Genomic DNA, 16,054 nt, shown 5'->3' on the forward strand with positions numbered 1-16,054 from the left:
TCAGTACCGTGGGTGTGGAAAGGGTCTTTTCGGGGGGAACATTGGACCAGGGTTTCCACCTCCTCTCGGACCTGGACGTTTGCCTCTCAACCTTGGGTTGGGGCCGTGGAACCGAGGAAATGGTGCGCGTGGGGGTCCTCTGGGGTGTAGGTGGTGCGGCGGGAGGGGAGGCCGATGGGGAGGCCGATGGGGAGGCCGTAGACCAGGGTGACGGATTTCAAAATGAGGGGGTGGCCTCCTTGGAGCGTAGTGTGGATGAGGGGGGCTGTGCCGCTGGTAGTCGGGGGTGTAGTAAGGGTCCTCTGAGGGAGAGTGTGGGGGAGTGAGGCGCCCTCGACCTCGGGGGAAGTGGTGCGGCGGGCTGCCTGGTCCGTAATATGGTTCGTCCGGGTGGTGGTATCCCTCGTCTGGAAAGAAAAGGGCATCGCGGTGACAGAGCTCTTCCTGGTAACGTAGGTCGTCAGGGTGAGGAGGGTAATCCTCAGGGTGAGGAGGGTGAGGCTGCTCACAATCATATAGCGAATCGTCGGGATGAAATATGGATTTGTGTTGATGGTCGTGTACCACTATCCCACTTATGACACCATCACCTCTGGTCCCGCCTCCCTCGCCTCTGCCTGCGCTAGGACCTGGCTGCTGCTGCTGCTGCTGCTGCTGATTAGGCGCCATCATCATACTGTTGGTCGCGGGAGAAGGCGCGTCAAAGACACGAGGAGGCGGAGGGAACTTGGGGACAGGAGGGAGGTTGCTTCTGAAGAAATCAGGGGAAGTATTGGCGCCCTGCTGGGAGGGAAACTCTTGAGGTTCCTGAAAATTCTCCGCTTGGTATGGATAAAGTCCCGGCCGGTTGTTGTCTCCAGCCCCTCCAGGTGCTGTCACATTGTAGCCTCTGGGCTGCTGCGAGTTACCCTCTGGGTTAGAGTCACCATACCAACCCCTTTCACTCACCCTTTGAAAATCTTCCATTGTCTGTGTGGTACTGGCACCGCCTGGGGCTCTTTCTCCAGTCATTGGCCCTCCGGTTTGGGCAGAAAGCTGCTGGTAATGTGCAACAGGGGCGGTAATGCCATGCTCCGAAATATTGTGTTGGCCATATTGGTACGGCTGGTAGACCTGTCCGTTCTGAGCCGCGCCTGGCTGCAAGTGAGCTGGCGGTTGGGGATTGCTGCGACTCTGCTGACTGCTGTTCTGGTATGCGATAGGGGCCGTTTTAAGAGTTTCTCCAACCGATGACTGATTTGTGTTGGAAGGGAATGGGACCAGCACATGCTCGTCCATGATCTCGTCTTGAGTTGGGGTGCCTCCGCCCTCGTCCCGCACTGGAGTCCCACCCTGGGTGTCTGTCGCAGTTGCCGGGCTGAGGTTATCTCCTCCCGCCACTGCACTCGTAGAAAGGCCTATGCCAAATGCATTGAAAGCGGGGTTGCCCTGCAGGAAGCTGTGGATTTTCGACTCTAAACTCTTCGAAGACAGGGACGGTGCTGGCTCCGTTGTCAAATCCATTTCTCTATGGAGAGCCTGGACCAGGGCAGAGGCTGGGTTTGAAGTCTGGGAGGGAGCTTGAGAGCTTGTGCTCTGCCGAGCGGTGGAGCTATGTGAAGAAGGCTCAGGCGCAACAGAGGAGAGAGACAGGCTCTGAGAGGATACTGCTGATGCAGATGTGGATGAGGGAGAAGGAGGAATCTTGCCTGTTCTGGAGGAGTCTGAGGAGACATTTGCTGCGGGGCTTTTCAGAAGAGAAGTGATGCCTAAGTGAAGAAATGGAGAAAACAGAAATGTATTTTAAGCAACTGTGGCACTTTTAATGTACGCGATAAAGTCTTTTGTTTTTCCAATTAACCAAAGGACTCCTTATTCTCACCTTGGACTTTGGAGAGAGCGCCGATGAGGTCTGCCGGACTCACGTCCACCTTTGAGAGGAGGTTAACCAGTGAACTGGCATCCTGAGAGGCCACAGAGACAGCAGGCGTAGTCTTCACCGAGGAACCAGCAGGGGCAGCTGCAGGAGGACTCTCAACTGATGGTCCTGGGAGACAAAGAGGGACACTCGCTTAAAAACAATAAATTTGGAATTCAGACATATTCAGTTTGATGTTGCAGATATTTAAAGGTTCATTTGCAAAGTTCATTGCAGGCTTCAAGAGACACTTCTCAATCACCAGTTCTAAGATTTTATTTTTTGGTGTGGTACATAGCATAATAAATACTGGCTTTTTGCAATTCATTGTCTTTTGAAAGAGTTAGAATAATGTTATTATGATGTTTGATTAACCACCAGCACTCACCCGTGTTCTTCATGACTGAGTTTAAACTGTTGAGGATGGAGCCAATTTTACCCAAGTCGACACTTTCCATGGCCGCTGCAGAAGCCGCTGCAGGAGCCAATGCAGGAGTCGCTACTGGAGCCGCTAGAGGGGCCGCTAGAGGGGCCGCTAGAGGGGCCGTGACCTGTGTGACAGGCCGCTCTATTGCCACTGGTGTCTCTGTTTTTGAAGTGGACACCTTTGGGTCATTGCGGCATTCACTCTGCTCCTCAACTAAGGAGAAAAATACAGCAGTGAGAGAGAGTTTGGATGTTATTAGATAGGCACTCTATGAAACCCAATTCATTTTGTCATTGTTCTACTTCAAGCGCAGATAATTTATGAGAACAGGAAGTCTATGCTAATAAATGAATAGAGCGGAATATGCTGCCAAAAACAATGAAACAGTCCAGCTTTCTGTGAAAAACAGAATAAGGATCATCCATCAAAAAAGATTAGATTAGAAAGAAAAAAGTAGTGACCAAGTTAAAAGACAAAACGTCTTACCATCCTGACATCATAATGAAAAACAATCTTAAACTGGCTGGAAGATATTATGTGTTGTGTTTAAATAATGTACGGCTTCAAAAACTATTTTCATTGTCAATTAATCTGCTGATTCTATACTTAAGTAATCAATTATTCATTTTTCCTCTTTAAAAGATAATAAATACTAAATGTCCAGTTTCAGCACTTTAATTTTAACAGGATGAGTAGAACATTCAAAGATATTTTAAAATGGTAAATCCTTAACAAATACAACATTTAAGTACATGTACATACATACATACATACATACATACATAAGTAAAATGTTACATTCAACCAATCAGAGTTGAGAGCTGTTATTAACAAAGATTATTATAAAAAGTTAAGCAGCAGGTGTTGTAGCCAATGAAAAAATGACCTGGACATAAAATACACTAAAATAGCAGATACATGGCTGTCTGCACCGATAAACATGGATCTGATTTTAATTAGATGCCTCTGCGGGTGGGGAAAAGTGCTCCAGCCAAATTGTCTGGAACACACACTCGTCTTTGTTGACATATGAAGGCTGTGATAGTTATGTGTGGCTTTCTGCATGTCTATTTATAGTTGTGCTTCTCCATTTTATTATTTCAAAAATATTTTCTGCACATAAGAAACACTGCCAGAGACATTTAGCATTTCTAAATATTGTGCTTAAAAAGCCCTCACTGTGCGGTCAGTCATTAAAGGAACAGTTCACACCCCAAAAACAATGTTTTTCTTCTTACCTGTAGTGCTACTTATCCATCTAGATTGTTTTGGTGAGAGTTGCCCAGTGTTATATTAGATACATCCACTGTAGAGATGTCTGCCTTCTCTCGAATATAATGGGACTATGTGGCACTTGGCATGTGGTGCTCAAAAACACATATGAGAACTCAACAGCGATGTCTTGTTCCAGAAACCATGACTTGGTGACTGAAGATAATCCACATACCTTGTTGTGAGCAGTTTTACGTAGGAACTATTTTCTTTCTACCAAACTACATTCACCGAACGTCTCACTCGCAGATGTAAACATTTCTTGCATCCTCTTCAGCTGAGCTGTAGCATTTGCTAGCTCAGATGTGCTCGGTGAGTTAGCAGGATTGGTTAGCTATAAACTATAAAAACAAGCTTGTCGTCCATGAGTAGGTGCAGGCTTCCTTCTGTCCGGTGATATGCTCGGCTTCGGGAGGAAAAGGAAATAGTTCTTGCATGAATCGGCGCAATTGTTATTGAGTTTTCAAAATGTTTTCTTTTTTTTTTTGCCCTTTGAGCGCTACAAGTCATGTGCCATATAGTCCCATTATTTTCAAGACAAGGCAGACATCTCTTCAGCCGATAACAAGGCAACTCACACCAAGACAACCGTTAAAAAAGGAAAACAGATGTTGTGTCCCTTTTAAGTCCCTAATCAGCAGACCTCTCCTCACCTATAATGCCCCCGCCGTCAATTTCTTCCTCAGAGAGCTCCATGTCTTCCACTTCCCGGTTGTCATTCTGGCCGAGAGTCGCCGTGTGTTTGGGGGATCCTCCCGGTGAGGACAGAGGGCTCGGGGCCGGTGGCTCTGCCTCGTCATCCATAGCACAGCCATCAAGGTCTGAATCGGGATCGGCCAATTCCAGACCACGAAAAGGGGACTCCGATCCGGTTGGAGACGGTGCGTCTGCAGAGGGCGAGGGGATGGGTGACTCGTCCAGGTCCGGCAAGTTGGATTTCAGGGCGTCCAGTTTACGCTTCAGATGGGACACCCGGTTGGCAAACGTCTGGTAGGCCTTGAGGAGAGGTCATGGAGTGTCAGTGATGGAAAGTAAAACTAAAACAAAACACGTCTTTACCACCAGCTTTTAAAGCCAGCTTCAAATTCAACTCACAACCCATAAAATGATTAACTAATACTCAATTATTTGCCATGTTGAGTCAGCACATTAGTCTTTTTTTCCCCTGTAATGTCACAGTTAATACGTTTAAACTATTGTACGTATGGTAAGTCTACTGTACCTATTTCATGTAGTACTGCTTTTCCATCTTCCTTGTACACTAAAAGCTTTTACTCAATGAGCATTACGGCTGTACAGTACTTCATAATGAGCATTGGGAGATCTGGAGCACAGACAAATATATTTTGCAAGCACATAAATTACAATTTCAAGAGAAATTATGTGCCACCAAATAATTGAGCAAAAAGAAAATCTATTCTGTGCTTAATAAATTAATTTGCTGGAATGTTTGCTAGAATCCATATTTACTTGCATTCTCGCTGCCCACTATAGCTCACATTCTCTCTCTCGTCATGTTGCAGTTCACATCCATGTTTGCCCAAAATGTCATCACTTCATCACTTTATCCTATTAGACTATCGAGTGAGATCGTCACAATTAGCATATGAATTTCTGAAAATCTGAAGTCTAACTTCATGCTACTGATCACCTGTCATAGAAATGAATGGTGTATTCAGTTTTCTTTACACCTCCACGATTGTATCGCTGTGCCAGGTTGAGTAAAAGAACAACTATTTGACCACAAACACACTCACTCACATTAGCAACAATCTTGACCTCCTTGTACTGCATCTCGTAGAAGATATCTGCGTTGTTGAGGGCCTCCATGACAGGGGGCCCTGTTTCGATTTGTTTGTCAAAGAACTTAACAAACTCCTGTAGTTGCGCACTTCCTTCTTCAAAGTCCTTTGAAAATTTCTTTCCTCCGGCCTTATCTATAAGTATAAAGCATGTAAGGATGACTTGTTTTTAGGCAATGCAAGAAAGAAAAAAGACACTACTGATGTTGAAACCAAGGCTCATCTGTGTGTTGCAGTAGGACAAACGATACAACTGTAGAAATTGACTAAAGCAACAAGCACCTTTGAGTCTCTTCAGGGCATCAGAACTGCAGATGTCGATCCTCATAGCTGCCAGCTGTTTTTCTCTCAGGTCCACCTCCTCCAGAGACTTCTTGTACTTGGACAGTTCCTCGACTAGTGCTTGGGGCTAAAGGAAAGGGAGCAGTCAGCCACAAATTAAGACCAACAAAATATTAGATTAAAAGGAGAGAAAAAAGGGGCAACTACAAGCACAACAACTTTTATTAGCATAATTTGTAAATCAACAATGTTGCAGTTCAGTTCGAGATTAGTTCGCTTAAACTTGAAAGTCTTTCTTACCACAAACTCCGCAACAATCTTGGAGTGTAGATCTGCTTTAGACTCAACTGGAGCTTAAAAAAAAAAGAGAAACAGAAGACAATTAGAGATCACAAACAGCTAACATTAGTTACAATATAATTCAATCAAATGTCAGACATGGTAAGAACAGGGTTACATATGAATACATTCAAGATATTTTTACAACAAAGCTACTCCATATACAATGAAAAACTTGTTTTGTTCAGTCCTTCTTCCACACAGAATTACAATAAACTTAAGGAAAAAAGTAGAGTTAGAATTAAGAATTAAAAAAATGCTAAAACATCGCTATAAATGCTACAGTATAAGAAAATATATAAAGTAAGGCACAAAAATATGAGAACCGTATTGCACAATCAGTTTCACTGAATATATAAAGTGCACTAGGACTACACATGCATGGTAGCTAATAGAATAACAACAACATACTGTGACTAATAAAACCATGTAAAGTCTGCATCTAATGGGTTTCAAAAATAATATTTTAAACTTTGCAAGATTAGTGTTTTAATGAGGTATTAATTCAAATGTAAAATAAAAAAATAAAAGACTACTTACTTTTTTGCTCTACAGGTGTCTCGGGAGGGGACTCCTCTTTGACTAAGCTACTCCTGAGCTCAGTAATAAGTGTCCCTGAATACACACCCCTTTCCTCCCAGATGGTCAGTATCCTCTCCACCGCTTTAATTACTTTAGGGTCACCTTCATTGCTGGAGAAAGGAGAATGAATGACAGAATAAGAATAATGGAGCGCAAGGATTTATATTTTGCTGTTTTATGTGTGAGGCAATTCATTGAATGAATAAAACAAAAAACAAGGACAGAGGAGACAACGAAAGTGAGAAAGACGAGGGAAAAATACACAAACATCATCACTGCACCTGATGTACTGTACATTATTAGCATGTATCAGGACTGCCTCACATCAGGGACTAATATGAACAGAAACTTCTGACGGAGCATAAAACCACATCTCTACAAACTACTTACTTGACCAGCAAGAAGGCTTCGGTGAGCATCTCGGCGAACGCCGTGCGGTAAACAATGGCATTTTTCCTTTTACAGTTCTGAATGACATCGTTGGCGACATAAAAAAGGTTGAGTCTGTGTGAGGTATCAGCTGTCAGAGAAAAGAGAGACAACATAGTTAGTTTGACTGGTGGGGCAGAAGATCTGCTGAGGAAGGAGCTGGTTTTCAAATAACCAGCAGAGGCCGATATCTTTCAACAGTTTTCAAATATTTACAGATATCAGAAGTATTGCAATATATCGACTATTTGTATGATTAACCGACTAATCGCCTACTTAGTACAATGTCAAATTGAGAAGCATCAGTCACTTATAACCAGAACCCAAACTAATTACCGGCAGCCAAACACATTAATTTAGCAAACAAATCTTAGCATTTGTTAAACTGTAAATCTAACCTAAACTTTTTCTTTAATTCACAGAAAGAATCAAACTCAACTGCAAAATGCAATCATCTCATCGAAGAATGTGTAAACAAAACTGACAATCGGACCAAACATTGTGTGGAAACTGTACTTGTCAATTATAGAAAATGTGCTACACACATTATTATTATTATAGAATAATAACCGGCCATAAAAATGCTGAATATAGCTCAATTAATAGATCCAATGAAGGCAATTAGTGCATTGCAATGCAAGACATTGCAAAAAAAGATCGCTCAGAAAGTGAACCATCTTGATTCAAACTAATACATTTTATCATGGTTCAATCTAAGCTGTTTAAACATTAACTGCACCAAAGGTTTAAACATCAGATCTTCAAAAACCTCCATTGAGAAACTCACAGCCAATAAATGTATACAAAAAGGCAAATCCCTGCAAACAAAGTTTCCATTGACTCATTTAAATCCTCCAGGTGGTAAGAAAAGAGTTTCTTACTTAAACCACAAAAAACTTTTTGAATATAAAACAGGGCAAACCAAACATCTACAGGCACTCAGACATTTGTCTGACAGCTACATATATGAATTACATTGATATTAGTATAAAATGTGTGATCTATCCAGCAGAACGACTTGTACAAACTACCTTTAACTAACTGGAACACAATTCAGAACACACTCCTGAAACACACACCACGAATTGAAAGAAAGACAGACAATAAAGAGGCCTGGCCCCCTCTCTCTTTACCAACACACAGGAGTAAAACCAAGGTCAACAGTCGACTTTGGCAAAGAACAGCATAATAAAATGTCTTTTCTCCAGCCATGGTGAAAGTGACAAACACAGATATGGTTATGGAACATCAAAGCAACATCGAACCCGAACCACAACACATCGCAATGCATATTCATGTTGTACATCAATAACATTCATTATAAACCTACTGAGTTTGTCTGTCTGTCTGTTATTTTATTCTGATCAATACATGCAGGGGTTTTGTTTTGTTGTATTGTGACATTCTTGGAGTGGCGTCTGTAAATGGACAAATTGAATAATAAAAACGAAACAAAATAAAATAAACTCACTGTACACACAAAAAATAGTTTCCTGCATAAATCACAATAACTGCAAGTGGGTAAATCACCCATTTACTTAATTATATTTAAAACCAACATCTGTCTCAACAACAAAAAAGGTTGTATACAGCATAATGGCATCCGCAATAAACCGTTCTCAAAAAACACAACTGAATGTAATTGTCTACTACGTGTACTACAGCTTATTCCATGCAGCTATAGATTAAATGAAAGGAAAAAACATAACTATTGCAACCATTAGCTGTTTTTCCCTTTTTAAAATCTCTTATCTGGTGGAAGGAGGGGGACCACAGTCAGACCTTTTACATTTCATTCACCTAAAATGTAATCAATCTCTACTTACTGCAACAACATGTATATTTTACAAATATATCACCATATTTCATGTTTGAGTTCAAGACTTTTAATTATCTCAGAGTTGACTTTGATCACTTAAGATTTTGTAGAATTCTTTAACAACTCTAGAACCAGGCCTCTTACCATTGGTTATGTTTAAACACATACAGAAAAAGGTTTGCAAGTCACATATTGTCAAATCTTGAAGCAAAGGCTTATGCAAAATATACTCAACCCAATACAACTATGTAACCAAGGCCAATAAAAAAAGACTGCAACTGGAAAGTCAGACCTGTTACTTACAATTACTGCAAAAGACCAGTGACCAACTCGTGATCCGTCATTAGGATCGTCTCTTGCCCACAGTAAGAAGCACAGTAAGAAGCATGCACACAAAGCCAAACCAACAAACAGATGCAGAAACAAAGACGATGATGTATTCAAGAAGTCAACTCAACATAGAACGCTCATGAACGCCATACAAACTTTGGGAAAAGCTATATATTTGTATTCTGCTACGCATGTTGAATTTGGTTGTAATATCTTTATATACCTTTGGGTAAATGTTTTCTTTTCTTGCTCTTAAAATATGAATTACAGTACAGGTTTTGTACAAGTTTCTTAATGTATATCTGTAAATATAAAATGTGCAACTTTGTCTCACCAGTATTATAGCAAAATCTTTCCTTTACAATAAAAGACATTATTGTATTGTACATCCCAAAAATACAATATATTTGCATCTGTCATAGAAAAATACCAGTAATCCTAACTTTGTACAGTGCCACATGACTATTGCTTCAGTCTTTGCATTCGGGTGACTTAGTGTATATAAATATATGTAAATAAACAAATCTCTTTGCACATGCAACTTCTATCACTCCCTCTGCTACTATCCTGTAAATCAGGGAAACCATCAAAAGTGGGGTTATTTTCAATATCAACTGTTATATTGGTTATCTTTATTGCCAAAAATAATTGCAGATGCTTTCATAAGTTACCAGATAGCAAATTGAAGAATATTGCACATTTGGGGTCAGCAAATGTTTTGTCTTAGACATACATTTAAAACAGTGAGATCAACCGTTTCATCAGTCAGTACACTATAAAGCAATTTATCAACACAGTCGCCCTCAAGAGTCGGCTCCGAAGAACACCACAACACGACAAGTGCAGCACTGTGGCTGTTCTGGGCTACAGTGCACACACATCACGATAGACAGCAGCGGTCATATATAGTGCATTTTAGTGGTGCAAATAAAGTACACGTTATCGTAATTAAATTGCCAAAAACGCAACTGATACCTGGGACCTTCAGCGCTTGTTTTGACGATGCTTTTCCGGATTGATCCATTAGTGATCAAACATCCCCCCGCAACAAAAACGTTAACAAAAGTATATGTAACGCTTAAGTAACGTTACTAACAAACATCAATTTGTACCGGCTTCAAATGAGGAAAAACAAATAGTTTTTATTTTAGGCGAGCAATAATGATCTGTTCTAAACCAGGAGAACTCTGTCGGCTGGGAAGCCCAACAACAACATATATATATAGCTATATTAAATATACATCATGGTGACATTAGACTGCTACCATCGTTGCCCCCATCAGCAACTGTCACTGACCGGTGACGTGAGTTGGGCTACTCACATTTCCTCAAACACTTCATCCAGTGTCGCACTATCAGGCTGTGGTACTTCTTGTTGTCGATGCACCACGTCGAAAGTCCTTGAATGGAGTCCATCGTGTTGGAAACACCTCGAAACTTCTTCTCCAGAGTTGACTCCAGAGAGCCGCCAGAAGCGGCCCCCGCTCCCGCTGCCATGACCGGAGGAGCTCGCGCTGCGCTCTACCATTCCAAACACCGACTGAAGTTAGCTGTAGCTCGCGCTCGGCTTCGCGTGCTATCTTAACGGAGCGCAGACATTATCGCCTTCGGCAGCCTACCAGCGGCACGTTGGAAACTCGCGAGCTCTTAAATAGTCAGTTTGCTGTTGCCAAGCACTTTCTGCGTCTAAAACGTATTCAGCGCGGGGCTCGGTAGCCGTTTCTGTTAGCTAGCATGTCATGCTAAAACTTAGCGCCTAACGACATCCTGGAAGTCTGTTTACTCGTGCTGGTAAAGTGACGAAGGACACTTCCGCAAACACGATTTGATTATGGCGCCATCTAGCGACGCGGAAGCTGATATCTGCTAGCGCCACCTGCTGCGTGTGATTTAGATTTTGTATTTTATATTTAAACCATTTTGAAACGATCATAGTTAAAAGCATCACAAATATATGAAACCACATGAACCAGACCATTAAATAAATATATAAAATATGTTTATCAATCACTCACCAGTAATGACAATTTCATTTACAAGAAACCAAGAAATAGCCGAAAACAAATGAAAATAAAAACATGAAAAATGTTTTTACTCAACGTTCAATTTCTCTCCTATTGCACAAATTAAAAATGTGTAACATAGCACAGCAAATCCTGCGATGTGGGGTGTCATCTTTTAAATTCCAAAACACAACACTGCATTGTTGTTCACCACCTACAGTTTCCATTTTAAATAACATAACTCAGGGCCAATGCAAATGACAATTACATCTACACAGCAGGACATTTGGTGTGCAATGACATGTGGTCAAATGAAGACTTTGTGATTTTTAAATAAATATGATAGTTTGAATAACAGATGGAGTTTCAGGCAAGTTTATGGTTACCTTTAGGTAAAACAAAAAGTAAAGCTGACTGGTGACAAACGACCAGAGATGAAACTCCATTCAACATGAATGATATCTGATTAAAATTGTGGAGGTGAAAATGGCCAAACAGTCAAAAAAAGAAGGATGTGCTCGAGGATGAACATTTTTTCGTTTATCACATCCCCATGATATTCTATTTTACATAAATAATAGTAGATCACTTAGAGTGATACACATTTTAAACAGCAAGTCAGTGATTTTCCCCTCATAATGTACTGGCAATTTGTGGAGAAATTATAAGATAAATTTAATCTAGATAAGTCTCAAGGACCTGTAAAGCATCCATCTGTCGATGGAATCAACATGTTCAAGTACTTATCCTCTTAAAAAAAATCTTTAATAAGTCATATCAGGTAAAGCCATTCCAATGTACAAGGGATCAAATATATTATGCCTGTTCTCAAATACAAAAATATAGTCGCTTAAAACTCACTTGTGTAATAAAATGTTCAGTTTTCAACGCTTTCCACACAAATCAAGTTCACTCACTGGCAAATTAAGTAACTGACGGATATTAACATCTCGCCATGGATCTCATATTTCCTCAACTGCCAAAATCGTTATTGATCAATCAGGTTGCGGTATTTCCTGTGCAGCTACATCTATTCTTATTTACATAGAAACAAAAATATTTTGTGTAGGGACATTGACATATGATATGATAATGCGTAACGGTTTTGTTTGGCACATTTTGGCAGTCTTTGCTCCCCATGTTACAATCAATCAGCTGGCAAAATGTTATTTTAACTTTCCCTAAATGCTATTTTAATCATCTGTGCTCATTTCTTTTGTAACTGCAGTGGGCTGCAACTAACAATTATTTTCACCACAAATTAAGCCGCCAATTATTTCCTATCTATAATATTTTATGGAAAACTGACTGTTTTCAGCTGAAAACTGAACACTTTAAAAACAATACATTTTTTCTGTTTTTTTTTACTGTCGAGCTATGATATGAAAAAATACAAAACAGAGCACAGACTGCTTTAAAACATATACATGAAAATTATTTCCAACATAGTTTTAACTTTGTAAAAGTCAATGTATACAAAAGTAATACTCTTACAGATAGACAATACACAGTTCGTATTGTAGATCAATAATTCTGGTGTAATCAAAAAAAACACTAGAGAGTTAAGGGTTAACGAGTGTGCCACTGCATGACTCCTCCTTTTACATGCTTTGCAGCCATCAGACTGGCTCTGCGTCAAACTTTATCCTTATGTAATCAAGTCCAACCCTCTGCCTTCACTCATGCAGTGGCACCTCCATGTGGTAGCAAGGGCAGCTAAGTTGAGCAAGTTGTAATCATGATGTCACTAGAGGACACAGAGCTGTCCTGTGTGGCCAGGCTTTCACAAGGGTAGGGCAGAGGAAGCTCAGACGGCTTCCGATTCTCATTTTCTCTCTTGCCACAAGAATATAAAGGCCTGCTTAAAGTAACAGTGCTGTACGTGAACGCATGCTCAGCTGGTTCTACTGCTTCTTCCTCCGGAGCCCTCTGCTTCGTAGGTGATCCTGGTAGACATGTGGAAACTGTGGCAAGTGGAGTCGCAGCCTTGCAGCTCCCATGTTGATAGTGCTTATTCTTTGTTGGGACTTTGCTGGGGTCATTGGGGTCTGAGCAGCTCAGCTTTCTCTTCTGAAAAAAGGAAAACCAAAAACAACAACCATAAGAAACCAAGGCTAATACAGTTTATAACAACTTTAGTTGAGCAAAGTTGATGTACGAAATAAAACCTAAGATTTAATCATAAAACATTATTTTTAACCGGATCTTGACAGCTATCAAAGACACAAACCTGGGGAGTTTAAGCTTGCAGACTCATCATCTGCTGCTGCCTCTTATAACCATGCTTTATATAGTTTCTCCAAATCTTTACAGTAAAATAGTTTTCATGCTCTTTTTTTAAATTTATCTTGTTGTACCTTCTTTTGACTGGCTGTATATGATGATATATTTCACATTGATGCTTTTTTTAATAAAATAAAAACTTTAGTATTGATATCTTAACATGTCAAGAGTCACGAGGCCCATGGTTTTATTAATGCACACTTGTAAAGGTACTGTCATATGGTAATAAAGGGACCATCCAATATGAAGCTCACCTTGACTGGCATGTGGAGCTGATTTTGGCACCAGTGTGGTCGTACTCTGGGAGCGGTGGTCTGGCTCGGTATATCTGTGGACTGAAATGCCACCCGAGGGAACCATATTTTGAGCATCATCTCTATCTGCAGCAGGTTTTGGAGATATTTCTCACTGCAAAAAAAGGTTAAGCGACAAGCATTAACGACAATGCTGGGTATGGATGACATTACAATATCCCCAGATTTGCTACGTCACAATAATAGGCTTGCTATTTTTGTTTGACTTACCCCATTTCAGGCCTCTGTAAAATTCCAAGAATCCTCTGCAATCTGTCTATCGCAACACTCTGCTGGAAACTGGATAGACCTGCAACAATTAAAATGACAAGGTAAATAAACGCATTCATAACACAAAGTAAAAACGTAATGCGATAAATCAGGTTTAATATTGCTCAACCACATACCTTTGTCAAATCGTCCGGTCTTTAGCCCATGTAGAAGTTCCAGCAAAGGACAGATAAACCTCTGCAAATCTGCACACTGAGAAAATAGGAAGGAAAATTGGTTTTACTATGACTGATCTGCTATTTGGCTGACAGAAATACTGAAGAGAAGACCTAGGAATCAGTTTAAGAGTGCTCACTTTCTGCGCGAAGGCCCGATCCCCAGGTGTCACTGTAGATGAGCCTAGCGTGGCGGCTCCATGAGAAGAGGACGGGTCGGCACGCTTAGTATCGGAAGGGCAGCGGCCAGGTCTGTCAATCTTAGACCTTGAGTGCAGCTGATCTGAACGAGTTGGGAAATCCAGACTCTTTCTTATTCCACCGTCCCCTTCTCCCTCTGAGAAGATGTCGGCTTCATCCTCAGTCTGCTCACTCTCACTGAAGAGATGGCTTGAGGTGGAGCTCAGCGAGTCATAAGATGGCCATTTGGAAGAGCTGGCCAATGAATTCATCTGTGGGGAAACAAAGGGAGACGATGATTACCAAACAGAACTTAATGACATTGGAAAAAGTCTAACAGGCAGGGTTGCAGTATGGTATTAATCAGTACACTAAAATAAATTGGTTGATGTCTTCCAGTTGCACAAATTAAAGCATTTATGTAAAATGCCTATCCCCTAGTTAACTACGAAGTTAAACATTTGAACAAATGGGATACTTGCTACATGAAAGGTCAATATTCTTCTGCACAATTTAAATATTACTGATTTTAGAAGGCAGTGACCATAATAACTCAGCAAAATGTATATTCTCAAACAGAATCACAGTATTGACATTTAAGCGACTCCTTATTACACAGTAAATTATGTCTATAAACCTGTTTCACATCTCGATATATCCATCAAAATAAACCAAACACGATCCTTTTGTTAATGTCATGCAACTCAAATAAATAAAAAAGTGCACCTGTTGCCAAGAGCTGTGAGTAATGTATTCACCAAGTACAAAATAATCGAGATTTTTTTTTCTCCTCAGACTATCACATCGGAAGGAAGCACACAAAGGACCTGCTCCTATATGACGAAGCAAATCAACTCGTGCGAGGCCACGATTCTCTGAGACGCGGGCGTGCACGTGTGAGTTTGTTTGTGTGAACGTGTGCACGCGCGCTCGGTGCTCCAGCAGAGAGCTGGTCCTCTGAGGACAGATGTTTAGGTCCACTGTTGACTGTAAGTACATTACCTCACCTAAACTCAACAGCAATAAACACACCTATCACCTACTTTGTGGTTTGGCATTCAAAGTCGTGTGTGTCAGCACGTTTGTCAGGACGCGTTCAAGTCACACGGCCACTGCAGGCGTTACGTTACTGATCAATATAATTAAGAGCAAATCACTCTTGACTTGTTCTCCATTTTAACGTTGTAACATATTAAACAGCAAATAGGAATACAAACATAAAGTACGACGGTTTGATCCTGAACTAGTCAGAAATAGCACATCAATAATATTAGAAGTTATGAACTAAAGTTAAATGTTCTAACATATAATTTTACTCGTCACATTTAACGTGCAACAATGTACAAGTACAGTCTGATAAACAGCCAAATTTCCCTAAAAACAGAAGAGAGAGGTCTTACCTTCTAACTTAGTCGGAGAAGAACTGGATTCACAAAAATTGTTAAAAAGCTAAACGGTAACGCTCGAGGAGGCAGAGAAGCTAACACTTTGGAGTCGTAAAGAAATAACGTGAACAAAGCTCTCTGAGAGTAAAGACGTGTCCACACAGCGGCTCTCCAACCCTGCTCCTTCTATCTCTGCCCGCGCGCTTCGTTTACTTTGTCAGATGCTCAACCTGCTCGACATGTACCCTCCGTGTACAACGACCGCACGTGCTGGCTAGGTGCAGG

General features: G+C 40.9%; 2 protein-coding genes across 2 annotated transcripts; both read right to left on the minus strand.

Annotated features, from left to right (window-relative positions):
• rprd2a (regulation of nuclear pre-mRNA domain containing 2a) lies at positions 1-10,676 on the minus strand (the record flags this gene model as incomplete). Its single annotated transcript, XM_079231478.1, has 10 exons — positions 1-1,748; positions 1,862-2,026; positions 2,286-2,537; positions 4,250-4,592; positions 5,358-5,533; positions 5,681-5,807; positions 5,981-6,033; positions 6,560-6,711; positions 6,992-7,121; positions 10,502-10,676. 10 exons carry the CDS (start codon positions 10,674-10,676, stop codon positions 1-3), a joined length of 3,321 nt encoding a protein of 1,106 aa, XP_079087604.1.
• A 1,255-nt stretch (positions 10,677-11,931) lies between these two features.
• On the minus strand, positions 11,932-14,656 carry ciarta (circadian associated repressor of transcription a; the record flags this gene model as incomplete). Its single annotated transcript, XM_079231479.1, has 5 exons — positions 11,932-13,252; positions 13,720-13,873; positions 13,990-14,068; positions 14,166-14,241; positions 14,345-14,656. The coding sequence occupies 5 exons, from the start codon at positions 14,654-14,656 to the stop codon at positions 12,899-12,901; spliced, it is 975 nt and encodes a 324-aa protein (XP_079087605.1). The 3' UTR covers positions 11,932-12,898.
• Positions 14,657-16,054: the final 1,398 nt, after the last annotated feature.

This window comes from Taurulus bubalis (genome assembly GCF_910589615.1).
Source record: "Taurulus bubalis genome assembly, chromosome: 16".
In the NCBI taxonomy this organism is placed as follows: domain Eukaryota; kingdom Metazoa; phylum Chordata; class Actinopteri; order Perciformes; family Cottidae; genus Taurulus; species Taurulus bubalis.